Source organism: Micrasema longulum, unplaced genomic scaffold (genome assembly GCF_059751315.1).
Source record: "Micrasema longulum isolate JH-2025_06_02 unplaced genomic scaffold, ASM5975131v1 h1tg000749l, whole genome shotgun sequence".
NCBI classification, from domain to species: domain Eukaryota; kingdom Metazoa; phylum Arthropoda; class Insecta; order Trichoptera; family Brachycentridae; genus Micrasema; species Micrasema longulum.
Genome location: NW_028277943.1, coordinates 375604 through 398493, shown reverse-complemented (window position 1 = coordinate 398493; position 22890 = coordinate 375604). Strand labels below are relative to the sequence as shown.

At 31.7% G+C, this 22890-nt stretch overlaps 1 protein-coding gene across 1 annotated transcript; it reads right to left on the bottom strand.

The window, feature by feature from the left end:
* Window positions 1-1886: 1886 nt before the first annotated feature.
* On the bottom strand, window positions 1887-21213 carry LOC148279154 (peroxisomal acyl-coenzyme A oxidase 3). The gene is made up of 11 exons (XM_088230378.1): window positions 20719-21213; window positions 20477-20638; window positions 20102-20257; window positions 18585-18732; window positions 11048-11222; window positions 9343-9622; window positions 9093-9215; window positions 8599-8718; window positions 7110-7347; window positions 5927-6366; window positions 1887-3157 (listed from the first exon to the last, which is right to left on the bottom strand). The coding sequence occupies exons 1-11, from the start codon at window positions 20884-20886 to the stop codon at window positions 3053-3055; spliced, it is 2115 nt and encodes a 704-aa protein (XP_088086504.1). The 5' UTR covers window positions 20887-21213; the 3' UTR covers window positions 1887-3052.
* Window positions 21214-22890: the final 1677 nt, after the last annotated feature.

Below are 22890 nucleotides of genomic sequence, written 5' to 3'. Positions count from 1 at the left end.
TTTAAGTGTCTTCCTTTAGGGTTAGTCTTAGTTTTCATTTAAACAAAAACGTCATATTGACTTGTACAAATCATGATACGCAGTTGACAAACGTTTAGAAACAATAAAGTTGTAATATCATCAAATTGCGATGTTTAAAACATAATAGAAATATTTGAAGTTATGAAAAAGATGTTTTAAAAAGTTGTCATAAAAGTGGAAATAATTTTGCCGCGATCTATGACAGTTTTTTTAGTGATGCCATAGAAAAAAGTGATACTGTATAAATAAAATTTCTTTAGGTTATTTTATGCAAATTCAAAATTCTATTTTTCGTTTTTTTTTTTATTTACAGAGATGAAAAGAGATACAAAATTGGACAAATATAGAGTGAATGAAGTGAATGCATGAGGTGTAATATATAATATTGGTAATAGTCAATGAAGTATAAATAAATAGGCGTGTTAAAGGGTGTAATATATAGCATTTCAATTCGTGGGTATTTGCTTTCATTCTCTATCGAACATTTCTCATAACTAGGCGTGACGCTTCAAAGAATAATTCCGACGTTGAAAACAGTACAGATATTTCATTTAATTTGTGAATGCAATCCAATTTATGGAAAAAGTTGATAATTAGTTACTTATATTTTTAAGTACATTTTTCGAAAAGTACATGAATATTTGGACAGTTGTCATATGAAGGGTGGGTGGAAGAAACATGCGGAGTCATGATTTTTACAGATTTGAGTTAAATATGCCAAGTTGTAGGTATTTACTGTATGCACCCGTGTGTCCTATCAAAATATTGTAATTTACGCCCAATCATTGGCAAAAAGTATTTAAACTTTTGGGCAAAGCTGAAGAAACGCGAGCAGTCAGTACAATACGAAAAAGAAAGATTCGAAATTCGCGCATAATTTTAAGAAATGTGCATAGTCAGTCGCTAATCAGGCGGATCTCAACATTTACTGTAATTCTGTTCGTGAGTTACACATTATTTGTGACTCAGCTGAAGGGCAAAATAATAACTTTACCATATTCAAATTCTGCTATCAACATCGTTCATATTGTCCAGGCACTTGACAAAAACTAACTCTGAAGCCAAAATTATTTTTTTCAGAATGTCACTTAGTTTAAAATTACATTGATTTTGAAGGTTTATTCCGCGTATAAAGCATACTAGAACAGTTCTTTCCCCTACAATGAGGTTTATTTTTATATTAATCTGTATAATACTTTTGTTTGCTGATCATTTTAACGACTATTTATTTAAAGTCATTAAAAAATGTTGATTAATTACAAATATGCAAAAAAAAGATAAGCACTTAATTAAGCACATTAATCTATAATATTTAAAGCGGCTTTGAAACTAAAAAAACGTTTTTCTCGAAATATTGGTTTCACAACTACGCATGTTTCTTCCGCCTACCCTTCATATAGTGTCGTATCTAGGTAAAATACATAATATGTATATGTAACTTGTGGTTATTACATAATCTCCGTGCATATCTCATTCTAACATGAATATATCTCATTCTAGTATGTGTATCGTGATTTGCCATCTCCTTTTTTTTATTGTTGAGGGCAACGTAATATTTGCTATATCTTAGATGTAGCTAGTTTAGTAATAACATGTATATTTATTTTAGGCTGGATAGTAGATAATTTTGGTAACAAAATAATTATTCATCTAAATGTCCAAAAACTCAACTAGTTAATTTACGTTAGTTATTTATTTTATTAATTACATGATATTGATAACTGTTCATAACTTAATTACCAGCTAATAGTTACTGTTTGTTGTGCTTTGGGTTTTACTTTGTACGTGCGTAAAATAAAAAAATAAAAACAGTAGTTCATAATCAAAATAACAAATTAACTAAATAAAGAGTAGAAATCCAGTGATTTTTCTTTTTTATGTATTTTAAAGACCCGCTTCCTGCAGACAGAAAAATAAAACAAGTTGTGAATTTAATGAGGCTGTTCAGTAGTATTTAAAAAGGTATTTTTATTTGTCAATAGACTATCAAACTAGGCCAAAAAGTCAATTATTTTTATGTATCGTATTATCGCTACGATTTTTTACAGTTTTGTAATTGCTCCGCCCGTGACATCACAAAGTTCCAGTCAGTGGGTTCTGCTGGTTGGTGAGTGGCTTCCCAGAGACCAGAAATCTATGACAAAATTGGTTGATTCACAAGAACTAGTGACACGGTTCAAAGCTGTTAATTTTTTTAATTTTTTTCATACATTTTTGAGAAACTTCACCATGCAATTAAACGCTCTAATTTTTATAGAGTAAGAAAATATACTTTATGTCCAATTTCCCGTTGCACTGAACTTTCTTGTTTATATTTTTCTCTTATGCAATATAATGGTCAACAAGCAATGCATTGGCACAATAACTGTTGAATTAAATTTTAAAAAAAGAAACTTTTTTAACAAAGATTCTCGAAAATATGTTTTAAATTATTGGAGTAATTTTTTTATAGTAATCCTAAAGAGAACAAAATCAATTGAAAGATAAATAACTAAATGTACAAAATAGAATCAAAGAACATAGCATCAAACATGGCCATTTTTTTAACAGACACAAACACAGTTTGACTTGTTTAGATTAATGCTTATATTTTAGTATTTAAAAGATTATTTTACGAAATTGTTTGCAGAAATAACATGGTCATCTTTGACACTAAGCACCCTATTTATTAACAAAATAAGAATATTTTTTACTAATGTAAACAATTAAAAATATTTTTTCATTTGTATAAAAAATACAGCTCATTTAACAAATTGTAATTAAATACTCGTAGAAATCATGAGAGATTATAAAAATATTTGATCAAAATGCAACTAAATAAATTGAATATAATAAATGCGTGCTTTAGGAAAAATACATGCTAAAAATGACTTTTTGAATTGACTAAATACTATTACATACCTTAACACAAATACAACAGTTAATTCAACATTGTACAAAATATAATGTGGTTTATGTGACAAGGTTTTTTTTTTAATAAAGTCAACGAGAATAGAACAAAATATTTAATCACTTTATTTTAGTAATTATCTTAAAGTTTGCACTTCAGATCAGTGTTGACTATCTCTCGCCACCAAGAAGCACGTTCCATGGCACCAGGACTATGGAAGAATTCCGACTGCAGATTTTCATATAGCTAGAAACAAATTATTAATTTCATTACACATTTAATATTTTAAGAACAACTTGCAAAGTAAATCATCGGGTATTACGCAATCACAGCGGATCGTGATATTAACATGTCAATATAATATTGCCGATTTGAAAACAGCCAAATTTGCATCAATATTTTCATAATACAGTAAAACCCCCTTTTTACGTTTTTCAAGGCTGCAAGAAAAAAAAGTTAGTGTAAAACTGAGGAAAACTCTGAAGTGAGGAAATGAAAAATGTATAGAAAAAATTGGAATTACATAAAAATAAAATTGATTTGCTAAACTATAGTGTAAATATACTTCCAGAAAAATTGTAAAAACAGTATTAAGTGAAAATTATCCATAATTTTTTTTTTCAATGATTTCACTAAAAATATTTTTTTATTTTTTCAAACAATATAATGTAATCTGTTTTTTTATTTGGTTTAAATTATTTTCTGTGTAAATAAAAAAAAAAGAAGATAGAATTTTGAATTTACATAAAATAACATACAATAATTTTTCCCCTAAATGTTGGGAAATTTTATGTATATGGTATCACTTTTTTTTCTATGGCATTACTAAAAATAACTGTCATATAGATCGCAGCAAAATTGTTTCCACTTTTATAACAACTTTTTAAACCATATTTTTTAAAACTTTAAACATTTCAATTGTTATGTTTTAAACATCGCAATGTAATGACATTAAAACGTTTTTGTTTCTAAACATTTGTCAACTGCGTATCATGATTTGTACAAGTCAATATGACGTTTTTGTTCAAGTGAAAACTAAAACTAGCCCTAAAGGAAGACACTTAAATAAAAAAGTCAATTACACTGCACCTGCTTTGAATTTAGGTTAAGACAATAATTTATCCTTTATTAGTTTTTTTTGTTTCTAAACATTTGTCAACTGCGTATAATGATTTGTACAAGTCAATATGACGTTTTTGTTTAAATGAAAACTAAGACTAATCCTAAAGGAAGACACTTAAACAAAAAGGTCAATGACACTGCACCTGCTTTGAATTTAGGTGAAGACAATAATTTATCCTTTATTAGTTGTTTACCTGTTTTTATTATTGGTGGCGCGCCGGCCGCGGCATCATTATTACGACATAATTTTGGCTTTTTTGGCACACCAAATGAATTCCGAAATTTTTTTAACGTAAAACCGGGGTGATGAAAAATGACCAAAACATTTTTTGAGGGGGATATTTATATGAGAATGCATGAAGAAAAATGGGTCCTGAACATTTCGGTGTAAAAGGCGGGAAAATGTCAAATTGAGGAACGTAAAAACGAGGTTTTACTGTACTATCAATATCTCAGAGCAATAACGTTCTACTGCTTATAGAGCCGCCCATATGGACAAAAACCATTTTAGGATTATCAATGACGAAGTTAACTACATTTTGCAGAAAAACAAATAAGCCATAGATACTCATGTCGAGATTTGCAAGCACAGTGACAAAACTGTCCGTTACACGTCTATTGTTAATCCGAAAACCAAATGAAAAGTTTTCAAAGCTTTTGTTCTATACAATAGAGTGAAACGGCATCTCTATAAGCGGGTCGCACATTATTACTCTGAGGTCAATACCATTAGAATTAATTTAATGTGGAATACAATACACATTGGAATTGTACACACAGTGTGTATCGTTCATGTGTTACAGGAAGGCAAGGTGATCCAGTCCAGGGACAGTGTAAAACCACCTCATAAACAAATATTTCATGTCTCAAGCATAGTAGGCGAATTCGCCAACCACTACACTATGAGGTAGACTAATTTCCACTCGATTTCTATATTCAGGATTTTTACACGAGAATAGCTGAAACGAGTAGAAAATGCTCGTCCAGAATTCTTGTTCTATTTCACACACAGAGCTGTATTTTTCACCCGCCCGCACTCGGACTAAATTGACATTATTTAACAAAATTAAAGAAAATTATTATTAAATTGCTTAATTTTACTAAATAATATCATTATTATACAATAAAATTATATTAAATACATAATTTAAGTTACCGAAGTTAATATTAAGATTATAAAATATTTTACCAGAAGGAAAACCTAAGGTTTGGGTATTACATAGTGAAATTAAGACAGAAAGGTCACGGATTACTTGATCGTAAAATTAAATGTGGAAAAATACATCCATCATTACCTGTTCGTTAGCTGAACTGAAATGGTCTTGGAAGGTCTATACTTCTAGACGTAAGAAATAAGGAAGTTGAGTGGTTTTATTTTATTTTTCTATTTGTTAGTAGACTATTAAACTAATCCAAACTTTAAAAAATATATTTTTATGTATCGTATTATCGAAGCTACGATTTTTTAAAATTTTGCGATTTTGAAATTACTCCGCCTGTGACGTCACAAGCTCTTTTCGGTGAGTTCTTCGTAAACTGGAAATCTTTCATGGGTTGATTCAGAAGAACTAGTGGTGTAACTAGTAGTTCATATTCATTAAAATCATTTTTTTAAGACATTTTTAAGAAACTTCGCTTTACAATTACAATTACAATTAAATTTTTACTACGCACAAAAAAACATTTTATATATCTAGTTTCCCGTAGCATTGAACTTCCTCATTATGGTAAGCAATATATTTATTTAATTTTGACCACTTTTAATTTAGAATTGTTCCACTAATGACAGGGTTTCATCGTGACAGAAATGTTCAAGTTGGTAGGCAAAGAAACAAAATATGTTATATAGGAGGGAAAACAGGGGTTGTCAATCATAAAAATACGTAGAATTACCTTTCCATCAGATTTTCCGAGGACTGAATTGAGAATGAAATCGGGAGGTGCCAAAGCATCAACAATGCTCACTGCATCGGGCTTCACCTTGTCGCAAGTTTCCAATATTCCCGACCTCACCAAATCTGCAAGTCTCGAGCCGGTGGCGTACCCACCCTGATACAGCAGAGTCAAGTGCTTATCCAGAGACGACAGTCCGTACAATACAAAGAGATTCTTTAAAACTGGTTGCAGTGATGCTTCAATTTTAGATATGTACCGTCCGTAGTACATTAAGACAATGTACTCGGAATACGTTCTGGTAACGAGACTTGATCTATACACTTGGCTATTGCAACGAGCGGCAAACTTTGATTTTCCCTTTGCCATTTCCTCTAGTATATTTGAGTCTGTCTCTTTGAGTAGCCAACATATGAGCCACTGATAGCAGGATAAAATAACTGTAATTAAATAACATCATCATCATTCCCTTTCTGCACCTAATGGTTCATAGGACACTGCATTGGTACACCGATTGCAGCGTATCATGATTATTTTTGTTACATGAAGGTAAAATGATCAGTCTTACAATTCAGGTGTCAGTCCGGGGACTATGAAATATTCTAGCGTAAAAACACTGTCTTAAATAAATATTTCATGTCAACCATGTCGGGAATCGAACCCGAGACCTCTTGTGTGGTAGGCAAACACTCTAAGAATCTAAGACAACTCTGCTAACTTCCCATTGTAATTGAGGCCCAGGGCCAGGTACACTGAAAAAGTTTAGTAACTTAATTTAATATCAAAATGCATAGAAAAGTTGGATAAAGCAGCAAATTGTGTCCAATTTGACAAAAACGTAACAATAAATTAAATTTAGTTTTAATTTAGTAAAAATAAAATTTAATGCATAGGTTTATCTAAGTTCAAAATCTTTGTTAAAAATTACAAACAGTATAAAAAAAAATAACAATCCGAAAAAATATACTTTTACTGGAAAGTGTTGGAATGTTCATGGGATTACATACAGATTATTATTAAGTGAATAGTATGAATAAATACTGATTTAATCATAATCATTTTTAATTTGTGATAATGGAATATCAAATGTTAGTTTTACGATTGATTACATACTTATGGATATTTTAACTGGCCTATACAGCAAAACTATTAAAACTTGAACAAAGCCTTACAAAATACTCACAGTTTTTATTGGTAACACTTTTGAATTCCTGATTACTAAACGTAGACTTTAAAATTTGTGAAGCATCCGAGATGAAAGAAATTGTGCCGAGTGGAGAGGAGACCGGTATTTGTCTATTCTGACACCCGTCCCACTGTCTTAGAAGCCAATTACTGGTCTGTTGACCCAACACATGATTATCACCCTCATAGGTTACTGTCGGATCATGACTATTTCGAAGCTCTCCTAAATTTGCTGCCTGCAAAATAATAACAACCGATTAAACAACTAAGAAATTAACATAATTAGCACACAGGAACAAACATGTACATACTATGAACTTTTAAAAAAATAAAAAACATATATATTGGGTGAACATACAGAACTTACATAATATACTCGTAAGAACACATATTACATTATGATAGAGAACTTTAAATTTTGCAAGTATTTTGTAAAACCTCAGAGGTGATTTTTGTTCAACTTTGAACATAATTTCAAAAAGTTATCACACTGCAGCGTCCATTACCAGGGCCCCGACTACAATGGGAAGTTAACATTTATCTTCAATTTTATCTTCAAAGTAAAATTAAGTTTTCTGTATGAAAAGCAGAATATGAATACAATTTTTTCTTCTAAACATTTATAACAAATATTAACTAAAATATTAAACAATTATAGGTTCCGACGAAGATACTTAAAATGTTCATGCAAATATACTTATTTTTGTACACAAATATCGGTTTTCCTTTAGAGACAGTCGAAAATGACTCTGTTAAATTCCCATTGTAATCGGGGCCCAGGGTTGGATTGGAAGGGTTATTTTTGTATGAAAAAATTGAGTGCTAAATATACTTAAAAATGGAAATATTAAAAGTTGAAATGAATGGCAAGTTACCATAACCACATGCATGCGTTTGGAATAGGCATGGGTAGCTCAATTTTGAACCGGTTCAAAAATACAAATCAAACGCTTTGAGCTGTTAAGCTGCTGCTCAAATTTATAATCACAGCTCACAGCGGTACATTTTGAGTTTCGTTTGAATCGTACGTGTAAGCGACCTTTTCCAGAAAATTCAATATTAGGTCAACTTACTCAGCGCGTTAGCGGTGATTCGGTGAACCATACATTTATTTGAGCTGAATGGTGCGACCTGTATCGTTTGGCTCGCCATAGGCTGCGACTCACCTTAGCTCGCGACACACCTTAGCTCGCGACTCGCAGCAGTCGCGCGACATAATGTGGGATGGTCTGGGAGCCAGTTTAAAGTCCAGCTCAAGTACTTGAGCTGCGAGCTGACCTGCAGCTCAAAAAATAATCTTGAGTTACCCATGCTTAGTTTGGAGGAACAAGAGTGACGTAATGGTTAGATATTCAATAATATTATCTACCTCAAGAGAAAATTAGTAAAATATTTAATAATTCTTTCATGCAATAAAGTACAATCTAAAGGCCCAACACTATGGCAATATTAAGACATAAAATAATGTTCAAAAATGTAAATAGTACTTTGAGGTATCCATGGCCTCCACAGGCCTCCCGGGCTTCTTGTGTGCAGTGTAATGCTGTCCAGGTCAGGAGAGGTTTGGAAGCTGACACCATGGCGTGAATTTCAGACACCATATCGCTCTTAAAAATATTTAAAGAAAATTTTAACACTTTATTTAAAATTCATAAGATTCGTAAATACAAACATTTGTACCACAGGTATTTTATGCAAATAATCTTTTTTATTGTATGTACAAAATTCAAACATTTATACCGCAAGTATTGATGAATATAACCTTTCTATTATTTGTGGGTATATTATTGGCACCTATCACTACTACTACTATTGTACTTGGACATTGCTATCGGAAAAAGCTAATGTGTGAATTGTACCAAGGTTATAAATTCTAAAAAATATATATTAAAATTCAATATTGGTATAAGGAATAATGATTTGGATTTGATTTGATGATTTTGGTCCCAAATATAGATTGGTTATGACAAATTAAACTTACAAGGTTATCAAATTTCTCTCCAGAATTGGACTTTTGAACAGTTTCCAGGTAGATATCTGTGAATACTGCGATAAATATTTTCATCGCAGCAGCTGCTGCAAGATATGGAAATAGTCTCCATTGCTAAAAAAATTAACATTAAATAAATATTTTCCAATAAAACTTAGTTATAATATATATAATAAATTTATATAAATTAGGTCTAAAATTTTGCTGGTCATGTAATATTAAAATTGAAATTTTTACTGACATGGAGTTGATATTCAATGATAGGCATTTCCCCGCTCCCGTCATCTCCGAACTGCTTGCGAAGGGCTGCGTAGCGTATAGCGATGACCACAGCCGATGTAAGGGTGTGTGTACTCTCCTGCATGATCCCCACTCGACCGGCTGACAGGTTCTCCAGGGCAGCTCCCAGGATTCGAGCGGGATCTGTGAATGAGCTTTCATACTCTCCTTCAGGCGTCACATCACCAGTCCTATTGAGGAGATTCTCCCGCTTGATACGATAATTTTGGAACATGATGAATCTACAAACCACAAAGCAAAGAATACAATCAATTATTATATATTATCTTTGGCACAGGCTATTATTTCGAATGGCATTCAGATTCGGGGAATTCGCTTTAAATTGTATATTCAACAAATAAAATCACTACAAGTTAGGATGCTCAAATAAATGGTCGGTAAAAAAGAACGTAAGAAATGAGAAATTACTACATTATTCTAAATGAGTCACATTTTAAAAGTAAGTTAACTGTTTTTATATTGAGTAATTATAGATAATGTTTCTAAAACACAATTAGAGTCCAAAACGTTCATAATTTAAGACAAGACACAGTATGTAAAGTGGCCACTTAAACCAGGCAATGACAGATCATAAGCCCTGTAAAAACCTAGACATCCATATTCCCTTCTCTACAATGTTTTCCCTCTTTGTTGCAACAAATTTAGATCTTAATAACTCCCTAGGGAAGAAATCCAGCATGTCTACAAACATTTGGACATGCTAAAAACATTGTTGATTAAACTAACTGGCATAAGAAGTACAAATTTGAAAAACTGTTTTCAGGCGTTGGCTAGTAGGTGAAATAATTCAGCCAGACGAATCTCACCTACATTAATAAGGGTTTCGGCTCTTTTACTTCAAAAAAGTCAACAGATAGAAGAGCTGAGGAAATGTAGATGTTTAAACATAGACAAAATGGTGAATGTTTTTACTTCATGACCCTTTTTGAATGCTTTGAACCACTCAAATGCTCTTGCACTCGATATATAGAGTCACCGTAGGCTTTTTGCAACATTTTCAATTTCATTTCACTTTCTTGACGGGAAATTTCATTTGTAACACAAAGTTTAAGACAAATTCTTTGTTTAATTTTTTCCTCCATAGTAAAAATCGCAATATGCACTTGAGTACAACCAATGATTGAATGCTGACAAAAAACTAAATGAAAGATCGTGCTCAAACTTAGCGTCAATATAGTGTTCAGTTGACAATTTAACGAGAAAAAAAAAATCTGAAAAATCATTTATGCGTGCCTTTTAAATTACTCAGTCCGGGTATTTATTTGACAGAAGGTATAGCATATTGCCTGATAGAAAAAATTTAATCGCTTGCAATTGGATACATCTAAGATTCATAGATTTTAATGGCCATTTGGATATGTATTAAGATGTGTATTTAGAGTTATTTTATCGGATGTAAGCATTATTTACAGCCTTTGTTTTAAACCATGCAGCAGATTCGATCTTGAATTAGAGATAAAACATACATTAAAAAAATGTACAATCGTGAACACATTGCTGTTGATGGCTACGTTAAAAAGCTTTGTTTTTTTTGTGCTAATTATAAAAAAATATATATATTAGGTTGATTTTGTTTAATTTTATTGATTAATAACAAAAGCTAACAAGGCATGTTAGAGCAATAACATTACATATATTTAACACACCCATTATCAATTCCATTTAGTCCAATCTTCTCTCCAATGTCTCCAACTATGATTCCCGGATAGGGTAGTAAAGTTCCGGGATCTCTTACCGGAACAACAAAAGCATGAAGTCCATGACAAGTCTCATCCGCCGTGTACAGCTGCGCAAACACTAATGACAGAGTGCATGTTTTGCCTAAAAAAAAGTAATTCGTCAAGGGAATCTATTAAGGAGAAAATAAATTATCTTGATGAAAGCTCTATTTCTGGATGAAGAAAGTTGATACGTAAAAAGGAATTCAGCAAGTAACATGTCACTGGACCTACATGAACTGGGTTGTAGTTCCATGCTAGGTGATGGACTCGCGGATAAGAGGCCTGTCATTTAAACCACGCTATAAGGCAAGTAATTAACGAATTTGAAAAATATTAGGTGTTCGATAAATAAATAATATTTAAAAATGATAACTCAAATATTTTTCTCTAAAAAAAAGAGCGCCAATTATGTTTTTGGGGTTGTTTATTATGTTGTGTTGATCGCACTTCCCACCAACATTTCGATAACATTAACGTCCATACTAGGAATGTTTTCATAAATACATGGTAATAAAAAAAAATTATGTAGATTCTTGGATGGTCCCTAAACGCATAGTGAAACTTTTGATAGAATATTTTTTTGATTTAACACATTTCAATTGGATGTGTTATAGAGTTTGTTTATTTATTCATACAAAATTAAATTCGTTTACATATTCATGAATTTACCAAGGCTTTTTAAGGATGTGTCCGAGTTTATTCCTATTCCTGCTATTAAGATTGTTCCGACGCGCGGGATAAATACCAAGACCGCCAATCATGTGTATAATGATCATGTGTAATATCTTAATAAAAAAATATTAAATAGTATAGAGCCACAGTATCTGTAATGGCCAAGTGCTGAATGCTCAATAAAGACGAGTTGATTCATTTTCGGGTTCAGCCTTGGCAATACCGGAGGACAAAATAGAATAGAGTATTTTTCCCGATTAATATTCTATGCATGAGTTTATTTATGTGTTCATTTTTGTATGTTGTGCGCTGCATGATGTACAGTCGATTAAACCCGTGCGCGGGCGAGCGCCGCTATTTATGATGCCGGCAGTCAGGTAGAGTAAGGGTGGGGGGAGCCGTGTGCGGTCTCCCGTACCCCCTCTCCTCGTCGTCGGCCGCGTACACGGGCAATAGTTGCACGTATGAGTGGCGGGCAGTGCACCTGCGAGGCTTTATAATGTGTGCGCTAAAATTAAATGGTCAGTTCGCTCTAGACACTTGAATTGTGTGTATCTTTGTTGCCTCCGCACTCTTCGCTTCTCGCCGCTCACTTCGCTCTTCGCTGCTGGTTGCCGCATTGATTACCCACGGCGTTGGAAAGTCTTTTTCTCTCTGCTCTCTCATTATGCCGGGCTCCTAGGCCTCCCGTTTACGCCAGGTGGGCCAATTGCAAGGAACCAGGGAGACGAAGCCGCCACCCCCCTTCTGTACCGAGCCGGTTACAAAGATCGGCAGTCATAAATTTGCAGAATGACCACATGATGAAACAAAACAACCTTCTCTGGCAATAGGATAAAACCACATCATTATTATTTGCACCAAACTCCAGAAGGGGTTTTAAATGTAATAACAAAAAATACTTTTGACTTAGCAGGTAGGTATACAATTAAAGTATTTAATTTTTTTTTGTATTGAACCTTCTTTCGTTTCGTTAATAATCCATAAGTATCACAGTTACACAGTTGGCGTTAGTGCTGCCATATAGAGGTTAAAGAAATACACTACCTCAGTTATTATGTTGATGTTCCTTTGTCATACAAAACTCATTATGTATAAATTTAGTAAAACAAAGGAACGTTAAACTGACAACTGCCAGAAGTTCAAATAATATACTGTAGAACAAAAAAAAAACCCTGAAACTAACATAAAAAAGAAAAAAAAGGTGAAAATACAAAAAAATTAATGGTGCATATTATAAGAGTTTGTAAAAAATAATAATTACAATAACTAATTTGTGAAAAGGTTACTGAACAGCAGACTATTTTTTTTCAAAGAAATGTGTTTGAAATCATGTCTCCTTTTGTTTTAAAAAATAAATATTGAAGTTTCAATGATTTATGTGAATTTTATTTTTAAGGAGTTTTTAATAATTCAATAATAGAAAATGGAAAAAGTTATCATGAAGCAAGAAAGCAAACCAATGACCATCCGTGAACCTGCGACACTACCACTGAACCACAACCCGATTAAAATTTAAAGCGATTATTAAAATAAAAATTGCATTGAATTTGCAACAACAATTTCATCATATTTTGGTTTAATTTTTCAATCTATGTGTTTTATACACAATTCGTGCCATCTGAGATATTGATTTATTTTTTTAGTTTACAAATACGCACAAATTGTGTTTCTATATTCAATTATTCAATTGTAGCCTTTTGAACATTCCACATGGCTTGATGACAATCATTGATACTTTATACGTTATTTATCAAAGGTAGGTAGGTAGTGAATGAGAATAATATTCATATTCAGGGCCATGATAAATAGCAGATCAAGCAGTAAATCAAGATATGAAAAATACAAGTATGTCAAATATGATAATGTACAATGTGAACCCAATACATATCAAATGATTAAATGGGTAGTTTATGAGGCAATAAAAGTAAAAATATTTATTTACTGAATGATGTAATTCATTATGAAAGTAATCATTTTTACAAACTCCAGGGAAATAAATGCAATGTACCAAAATCTTGTGATAGAAAACTACATAGTGCACATCCGATAAAATAGTCATAACTCGAAAAATCAGAATTTTTTAGGAGAGCCAAAAACAAAAATAATGTGTTGTCATGTTTTTTCATCGCGTTTATTTAGTTTTTTTTATCCTTTAGATAAATACTGATGTGTCATATATATTTCGATTTGTCTCAAAAATGCTACTGCATTTTCCAAATTAAATCTTGATTGTTATAAAAGTAATTAATAGTTAAAATATGATACTGAAAATGGTAAGATAAGTGCAATTGTGTCATAAATCCATCAAGATGTTAAATCATATACCTAGAATTGTCTATATGAGAATAATTTTATAATTTATTCAGTTTACTTAACTCAAAATATTTTTTTAGTAATGAACATTATATTTTCATGTTGTAATAACTTATATTTACATACAAGTTATTAATTAAAAAATACTTGGTACACTTCCACTTATTTATTTGACCAATTAGCGCTTTCACCCTCTAATGGGCATTTTCAGACTGGTGAATATTATACAGTGTAAGGATAATTTAGATAAAACAAAATATTATCTTAAGTGTAGGTACATTTAAAAATAAGTTGAAAAAGATACAATACGCAATATTTCAATGGAACAGAGTGAGACAAATTATTAAAACATGTGTTGGCGATGTACTTTAAGAGGGGATTCTATTATATGAAGATGCCCATTAGAGGGTGAAAGCGCTAATTGGTCAAATAAATAAGTGGAAGTGTACTAAGTATTTTGTAATGTATAACTTATATGTAAATATAAGTTATTACATCATTACAATGGAATTCCATCAAGAATTGTCAATAAATCATTTGAATAAAATATATTAATCAGTGCATGTGCTTATTAAAATGCATGTCTTCTTAGTTTTAAAGTTTTGTGCAACTATGGTGAAGATGTATAGTGGATTTTGCATGTTAGTTTAATTAGTGTCCTGACAAAGAGACGGGCATGTCTCGAAACCGGTAGACATAGACAAGTCGGTAAGTGGTTAAATAAAAATATTTAATAACATTTAATGAACTATTTTTTCGGGGGAAGGATACATAAAAAAACATAGATACAAATCAATGAAAAATTGTGGTCTGAAAAAAATAAGAGTACCATTTACAAGTTGTAAATGATACTTTTATTTGTATTCAATGAGAAATTAATTTATAATTTTTAGTAATTAGCTGAAAACAATACGAGTAATTCATGCTATAAGTAACCATGAATATGTTTATAACTGAAAGTAACAAAGAGATAAGAATAAATATTATCCGTACAATTGCACATGCACATTAGTTGTACTCTAGGTATTTATCAACAAAACTTTTGCTGTCAGTATCGGTTAGATTAATTACATATTTATTGGATAATCATAAATGGATATATCAATATCCCTGTTCTTGTTATGAAGTAGTATCTTCTATCCAATCATGTTGTGTCTGTAACATGCCTAAATTTATCGCCTTTTAATGCCAGAAAATTCACAATTGTAATGACACTTTTGCAATGCGGAAAAAAACCGCAAAGTTTTATTAAATCATAGTAACAACATTGCAAGTTCCAACAGAAAGGTATAAATTTTTATCAGAAAAGTTTAATCACCATTACTATTTTCCCTGTTTATCAATCCGATAGCAGAATGTCTCGATTGTTCATATCATCTCTATGCAGATGATTTACAACTATATCTTCATTGCAGACCTGAAAGCACTAGCGAAGCAATAGAATCGATGTCTAATACACTAAATTGCGTGTCAACATGGACAACGAGTATGGTTTAATTATAAACCCATCTAAAACACGAATTTTGTTTGCGGGTAGTCAAAGATTGCTTAGTAAGCTGGATGCATCTTCACTTAATCCTCTTAATGTCAATGGTACCAATATTCAATACAGGAAATCCGTAAAAAATCTAGGAGTACTAATGGATGAATATCTATGCTGGCGAGCTCATACTAATGAATCAAGCCACAAAATATTTTTCAGTCTACACTCACTTAGAAGGTTGCAAAAATTCTTACCCTTTAATACTAAATGCACTCTTGTACAAGCATTACTACTACCCATTCTATATTACGCTGATGTTTCCATGACTGATTTAAGCTGTGAGCAACTTGATAAACTTGAACGATTTCAGAAAACATGCATAAGGTACATTTTTGGTCGTAAGAAATATGACCACATTTCTGATTATCGTAGACAACTGAAATGGCTCAAAATTAGACAGCGGAGAGACTATCACTCCCTCTCACTTCTGTTTAATGTACTCCATAGTCCAAACGCTCCTATATACCTGCGTGAAAAATTTCAACGCTTATCAGTTCATGGTTTACGTCTTCGTTCTAATTCTCAAGGCACTCTCTTAATACCCATCCACAATTCCTCTTTCTTCTCTAACTCATATAGTGTCTACGCAGCTCGACTGTGGAATCATCTCCCATCCACCATCAAAGATGTTACTACATTATCTTTGTTTCAATCACTTCTGAAGAAACATGTCCTTTCTCTTCCTAAACCTCTCCTCTTTTTTCCTTTTTCCCATTGAGTAATAGTTTTGATTTAAGGTAATTTATAAACAAATATGTTTATTTCTATTTTTATATATCTTTATCTTTTTAATCTTTATTTTCTATTGAATATGTAATGTAACTTGAATTATAAAAACAAAACTATAATTTCATTGGCCGGTTGAAAGAAATTGCCATTTGGCAATAAGCCCGCCAATGTACAAAGAGCATTATGTACAAAAAGTTAAATAAATAAATATGAATGATTCCATATTTTCAAATAATCCTACACAATCATAAAGATTGATAATATCAGTTTAATTTTAGATTTCAAATAATAATCATGACAAGCAAAAAATATCAACTGACTTATTTATATATTAGTGAATAGATAAAGTTCAAATGATAAACTTTTTTAATTCATTCGCATTTCAAAGTGTAAAATAAACATTAAATGGGTAAGATATCGTTGCACAAAATAACATTTTGAAATGTTATACATATTACAAACATGGCGCTGCATAAGTTATTGTTATTGTTATTGATAATAATAATTCACTGTAATAAGATGTTTCTTTCAGATTTTCTTTAAAATAATTTCAGTAAAACTATAATAGAGCTAGAATATTTTTTTATCAGAAATGAGACAAAAATTTAACTTTTCATACTAAGCAAATAGTTTTTTTTATTAATATATGTATATTTTTATCAAGCACCAAGATGGTTTGGAAAATGACATCATTTTTAATACTTAACCGATGATTGTGCATCATTTTTTCTATTTATAATAGATGCTTCCAAGACAACAGATTAAAACTTTTTTTAAATATTTCAATTTGATAATAAACAAAAACTATTTTTAAGAAATGTTAAGTTACATCAAACACGTAACCTGAACATTGAAAAGGTGATGCTCTTATTTCAAGTGTGTACAGGATGACATTATCAGATTATTGATCAATTGAATTTTTTATTGGTAATCTGATACATGATATTATCGATGGAAATTTCAAATGGTATAAGGAACAACATTGATTGACAAGTAAGGGATTTATTTCAATCATTTTATTCAAAACAAAAATTTGTGTTCGTATGATTTACCCAAATATTTCAATTTTGGGGGGCATTTTCAACGAGTTGTAAATAACATAGAATTAGAAAATGGGAACCAAGTTGTGGTAGAGAGGGGTGCGAATCTCGGGCCTTTGAATCTGCGATACTAGCCACAGGACCACAACCCGAGTAAATGTGAGTACACATTTCATATATTATGAACATGTTAGATTAGATTATATATGTAAGAAATTTTCGATTTTTTTTGAAGTGACAGTAAAAATATATTATTTAATAACTATAAAGAAAACATCATATTGGATAGATTATTTCTAATCAAGATAATACTGTGAACATAGAAAGAAATATCATAACCAATCATTAGGTGAAGATTAAGGGTAAAAAACTATATTTTTCTAACTTATGTTGGCAATGAACAGTTGGAAAATCAATAGAATACACATATTTCTTTTACCTAAGAAAAGCATATTGAAAAAAAGCACCAAAACTTGTCATTTAAAGAGTTTCACTGCAAATTTATTTTACAGAAAAAATAATACAGTAGGCAAAATAAATTGTATAATTTTTTTTCAATGCAAATTACCATATCATTTTTTTTTTTAACGTAGTAAAGGACAAAGTGCAAATTGTTTGAGAGAGGAGAAAGATTATTATATTACACAAAAAGTATTTCACACTATGTTTTTGACAGCTCAAAATGAAAGTTGAAATACCTACTTATAGCTGTAGTCTGATAAAAAGTAAGGAAATCATATGATTTAGCCATTTTAAAACAATATTTTTTCAAAATCACGCAATGAAAAAATAAAACTTTTTAATTAAAACCATTAAAACCATTTGAACTAATTTTACTTTATTACTAAATCAATATAATTATGAGAAGCAATGTATTAAAATATGGTCTAAATTTTAAGAGACGTAATCTGCTGGTTGAAAAATAATTATATATTAGTTACATAAAATTTTAAAGTATATTTTGTAACAGAAATCCATTAAAAAGTTATAGTTTTTATCTAATGTAAGTTTATTTCATTGTTTTCATTGCGCGATTTAAACGAAACAGCGTTTTAAAATGGCTGAATCGTATTATCTCCTTACTTTTTATCAGACTACAGCCTTAATAGGAGTAAGGATGAAACTGAACGTTAGACTAATAATGTATTTTAAAATTACTTACCTAAATTTCCAATCCAGCATTTAGCAGATTCAAAATCAGGTGTATTTATGATAAACTCCTGAGTTTTAGGATCATAAGTAGCTGTGGTTCTCATGGCCTTTGTGTTACTACCGTGGGCTACTTCTGTCAATGCCAAAGAAGATAAAACCTTTAACAAAATAACATTTTTCAAATACAGAGTACATTCTTAGGCAAAGACGCATAATTAAATTAACACCATACAAAGGGGTTCAATATTGCATTCCATATGAATGAAGGCAAATACCTACTTGCCTTCATTGCATCCCTTTTTCAAATAAATGTTTGCATGTTTATCCTAATTTGCTATTCCTTTTTTTCCAATTGTTGAGGGCAGCGATATATTTGCCCAAACTCAGATGTTTTTAATTTAAGGTGTGCCAGCAGTTCGTACGAACTATGCTCAGAACTCTCCACTTATATGTTTAGCTCGTGAGTATAATTTGAACTTTCCCCTTATTGATCCCTTTGATTGTAACAAATTAACATTTAAATGCGCGGTTTAAAACATAAATTTTTCTCTTATACTTATAATAAAATCTTATTTTATATCTATTTTTTTATATTTTTGACACTTGTGCAATGATATACACACACATGTCCACCTAACAAACTAACATGTATTGTACAAGTATTAGATGTATTTCTGTGGATATCTGTCATTGGTTTTATTCTCTGTATATTGTTATATTTTTTTTACATGTATTACTGTTGAAATAATTTAAAAAAATTTATTATACATTAAATAAGCTTAAATCATATAATTTTGAACACAACTTTGTATTACCCAGAACCACAAACAAAGCCTTGATTAATGAAAAAAGTAAAAAACTTTGTTTTTAACCACTTACTTTTAATTTTTTATACCGTCCGGTTTCAAAGCTTTTTTTTTCTTTTTTTTAATTTTATTTCACGTTTAACACTTTTTTAAATATATATATGAATACCTCACCGGGCACAGCCCATGTCGAGGTATTCATTTACATGATTTTATATTATTACTTATGGTGTCTAAAAAATGTACATAAAATAATACAAATTCATACTTAAATCTACACAGATATATATATATACATAAATAAAAGTGAGAGAAAAGAAAAAAAAGGAAGAAGAAAAAGAAAACAAAATTATATTATTAGTACAAGCTTCATTATCGAGGTATACTTAACTAATGAATACTATGCTATTTCATTATATCAGTATTATGCTATAGATATGGAACTAATAAATAAAGTCTTTTTGTCTTTTAAGGATGGGAACCATTAGTTAATTAACCTTGATAAATAAGCTTGTATAGCTTTGAAACCGGTCAGTATAAAATATAAAAAATAAGTGCTTAAAAACAAAGTTGTTTTATTATAATGTCAGTGGTTCAAATACAAAATTTAAAAAGCCTCAATAATTACAATTCCATACATAATAAAACAACACTGGAAAGCTACACAATTCATTTCCTTGAAATGTATTTTTTGTTGATATTATCAAGAATTAAATCTAACCTGTCGATTCCATGCTGCTCTGTATATGGGAAGATGTCTATCTGTGCCCAGGGATAATAGCGTGTTGGTGAACAGATGTATTCCAATGGCCATTTTTACAGAAATATTTGGGTTTGCAGACTGTATAGCTTCATTTACAGTCATTAAATGTCGTGTCTGAAAGAGAACAAACTGCTATGTAACTTAAAATTTAAAAAACATTTTAACTAAACATACATAAGTATATTCATTCAGCCATCTTACCTCATCGCACTAAATAAGAAATGCAAGTAAAATGCTCAAGATGTTAATACTGATATTTTATTCAATGAGAAATATAATACTGTTGATTCTTTTATTGAAATAAATATATTTTTATGGTTGAGATGTCTTTACCTTGGTTTTGTAGTCGGCAGTAAATATATGCTCTGGTAAGAATTTATAGTTGTTAATTTTGTCAATTTGTAGAGCAGTTAGACGTTTCTGTTCATCAACTGGTAATGTAGCCGGAGAATGAGCAAATAGGGGGTCAGCTTCCAGTGTGTTCCAAATTTTGTACTAAAATTGCACAAACTGTAAATTAAACGATTGGGTGTCTTAACAAACTAAAGCAGGAATAAATTCTTAGAAATGCGTACCTTAAGTTTTAAAAGAGTAGCGTCTTCAAAAACTAGTCTTAACTGCTTCCATTCGAATTTAGCTTGTTTTCTATAATGGTCCAAAGCACCCGATGGTAAATTAGGGATAAAGTCATATTCTGAAACTTTCCCGCGCGTCTCTTCGTCGGTTTTTTTTAGAGAAGGCATTTTAAAATAATTATTTCCGTTAGTCAAATTTATTTGCACTCAAATATACACTAAATGCCACGCCTAACCCCAAAATTGATTTAATGACCAACCTATTTCGAGCCTCAGTAAAGATAGCTCGCACCGAAATTATTTTGATGTATTAAACTTATATAGATTAAAAATACTATTTCTAATATACACTATAGTAAAATGTGTACTGTATAATTGGACACATCACAAGGAGTAAAACTAATCATTCCGACAACTGTGTGACATATTATAGATTACTTTTATGGCAGAAGGCAGAAACAAGCGACAGAACTTGGCGGCATGACACTCGCGACCACAGATTAAACAATTTCTCACGAAAAAACCACAGACAAAATCGGATATTTGAAACTGACAGGTACCTACGAAATACGGCTGGGGTACGCCCGGGTTTTAGGGAGTAATAAAAAAAAACTACTGACCTTATATGCATTTTTTATTTATTCGTTCGTTCAAACAGTTTTTATTCACGTAGTTTTGAAAATGATTTCTGCAAGATGGCGGCCTTCAGTCGCAATACAATATTGTAGTTGATTTCTGAAGCTTCTGACAGTATGTTGGCACATCTCAAGCAGAATGGCAATCACCTTCTCGATAATTCAGATCTTCAGTTTTTGTTTGGTATAAGGATGGTGCTTGAAAACTTTTTCCTTGAGATACCCCCACAGGAAAAAGTCACATATGCCCAAATCAGATGAGCGTGTGGGCCTGTCAATGTCACCCCTCGGAAAGACGAGCAGGGAACATTTGTTTCAATTTTTCCTAAAAAATACGGGTCGTATGCGCTGTAGCGCCCTCTTACTGGAGCCAAATGTCTTCAAAATTGATCTCATCACTCAACTGCTGTAATCGAAGCACAAAAATATTTCCAACAAGAAAATACAGCGAGTCACAGTCTGGTCATTTTCCTTAAAAAAGTAAGGCCCAATGATCCTAAATTTGGATATGGCGCACCAAACAGTGACTTGGTGAATGAAGAGGCTTCTCCTGGAGTTTTTGTGGGCTGCTGTTAGACCAGTACCGAACATTTTGTTTGTTAACAGCACCAGAAAGGTGGAAATGGGCCTCGTCAGTGCCCTAAAAAAGTTTACATTTCAGGGATTCGATTGAGCATTTCTTGACAATGACTATGGTGGTTTACCTAATCAAGATTTATTATTTCCTGAGCGAGCATGATCTTGTAGGGATGAAACGACAAAAGCGGCAAAATCCTTCTAACAGAACGATTCGACATTTCCAATGCAACTGCGTGCCTCCGAGCACAGCGCCCAGGTTACTTTTTGACTGCTGCCCTCACCATGGCTTCATTTTCAGGAATTGTTGCAGTATTGGGTCTTCCAACTACACGAGGCATTGCTACGGATCCAGTTTCTTCTAAAGCACGAACCCATTGTCTGCCATCAGGGATTGAAACGTCCCGCGGAATGTTGAAACGAAAGCGCATGGTTCTTTGGGTTGCGGTGACAGAAATCCATGCCCTTCTGTTTGTGGCGGCGAATCCACGATACTCTCCGGCCCAAACTATGATGCGTACTGAAAATTGAAAACGGTAGAGGGTAACGGTTACAATGAAACACCGCCCAACGCCTTACCCCCTCTACCAGTAGCGCAATGGATTTTTAGAACCCAGGCATACTGTTTGCCCCCTGTATAATATTGAGACCACTCTTTACTGCCTGTGATTGCCCAAGATGTTGTAAAATAAATCAAAATACCCGACTGTTCGGGAACTAAAATCTCCTTAATATGGACGAAAATTAAGATAGGACATTTTTCTTGACATGGGTAATGTATAAATATCTAAATTGATACTTTTCAAGTACTTTTAAACCAGTTTACAAATTTTACAGGATACAAAAAACTCAAAATATTTACTTACTAAGAGTATAATTGTTTTTTTAAAACCCTCTTTGATCTTTAAATCAAATTTAATTTTCATGAAAATAAATATCAGGATAAAAAACATCAGAACGC

Coding starts and splice junctions, on each gene's coding strand:
- LOC148279154 (XM_088230378.1), bottom strand. CDS start 20,886: ATGCCTTCTCTAAAAAAAACCGACGAAGAGACGCGCGGGAAAGTTTCA. Junction 20,639..20,718: donor CTACTCTTTTAAAACTTAAG/GTACGCATTTCT, acceptor GTGCAATTTTAG/TACAAAATTTGGAACACACT. Junction 9,623..11,047: donor CTAAATGGAATTGATAATGG/GTGTGTTAAATA, acceptor TGTGGTTTGTAG/ATTCATCATGTTCCAAAATT.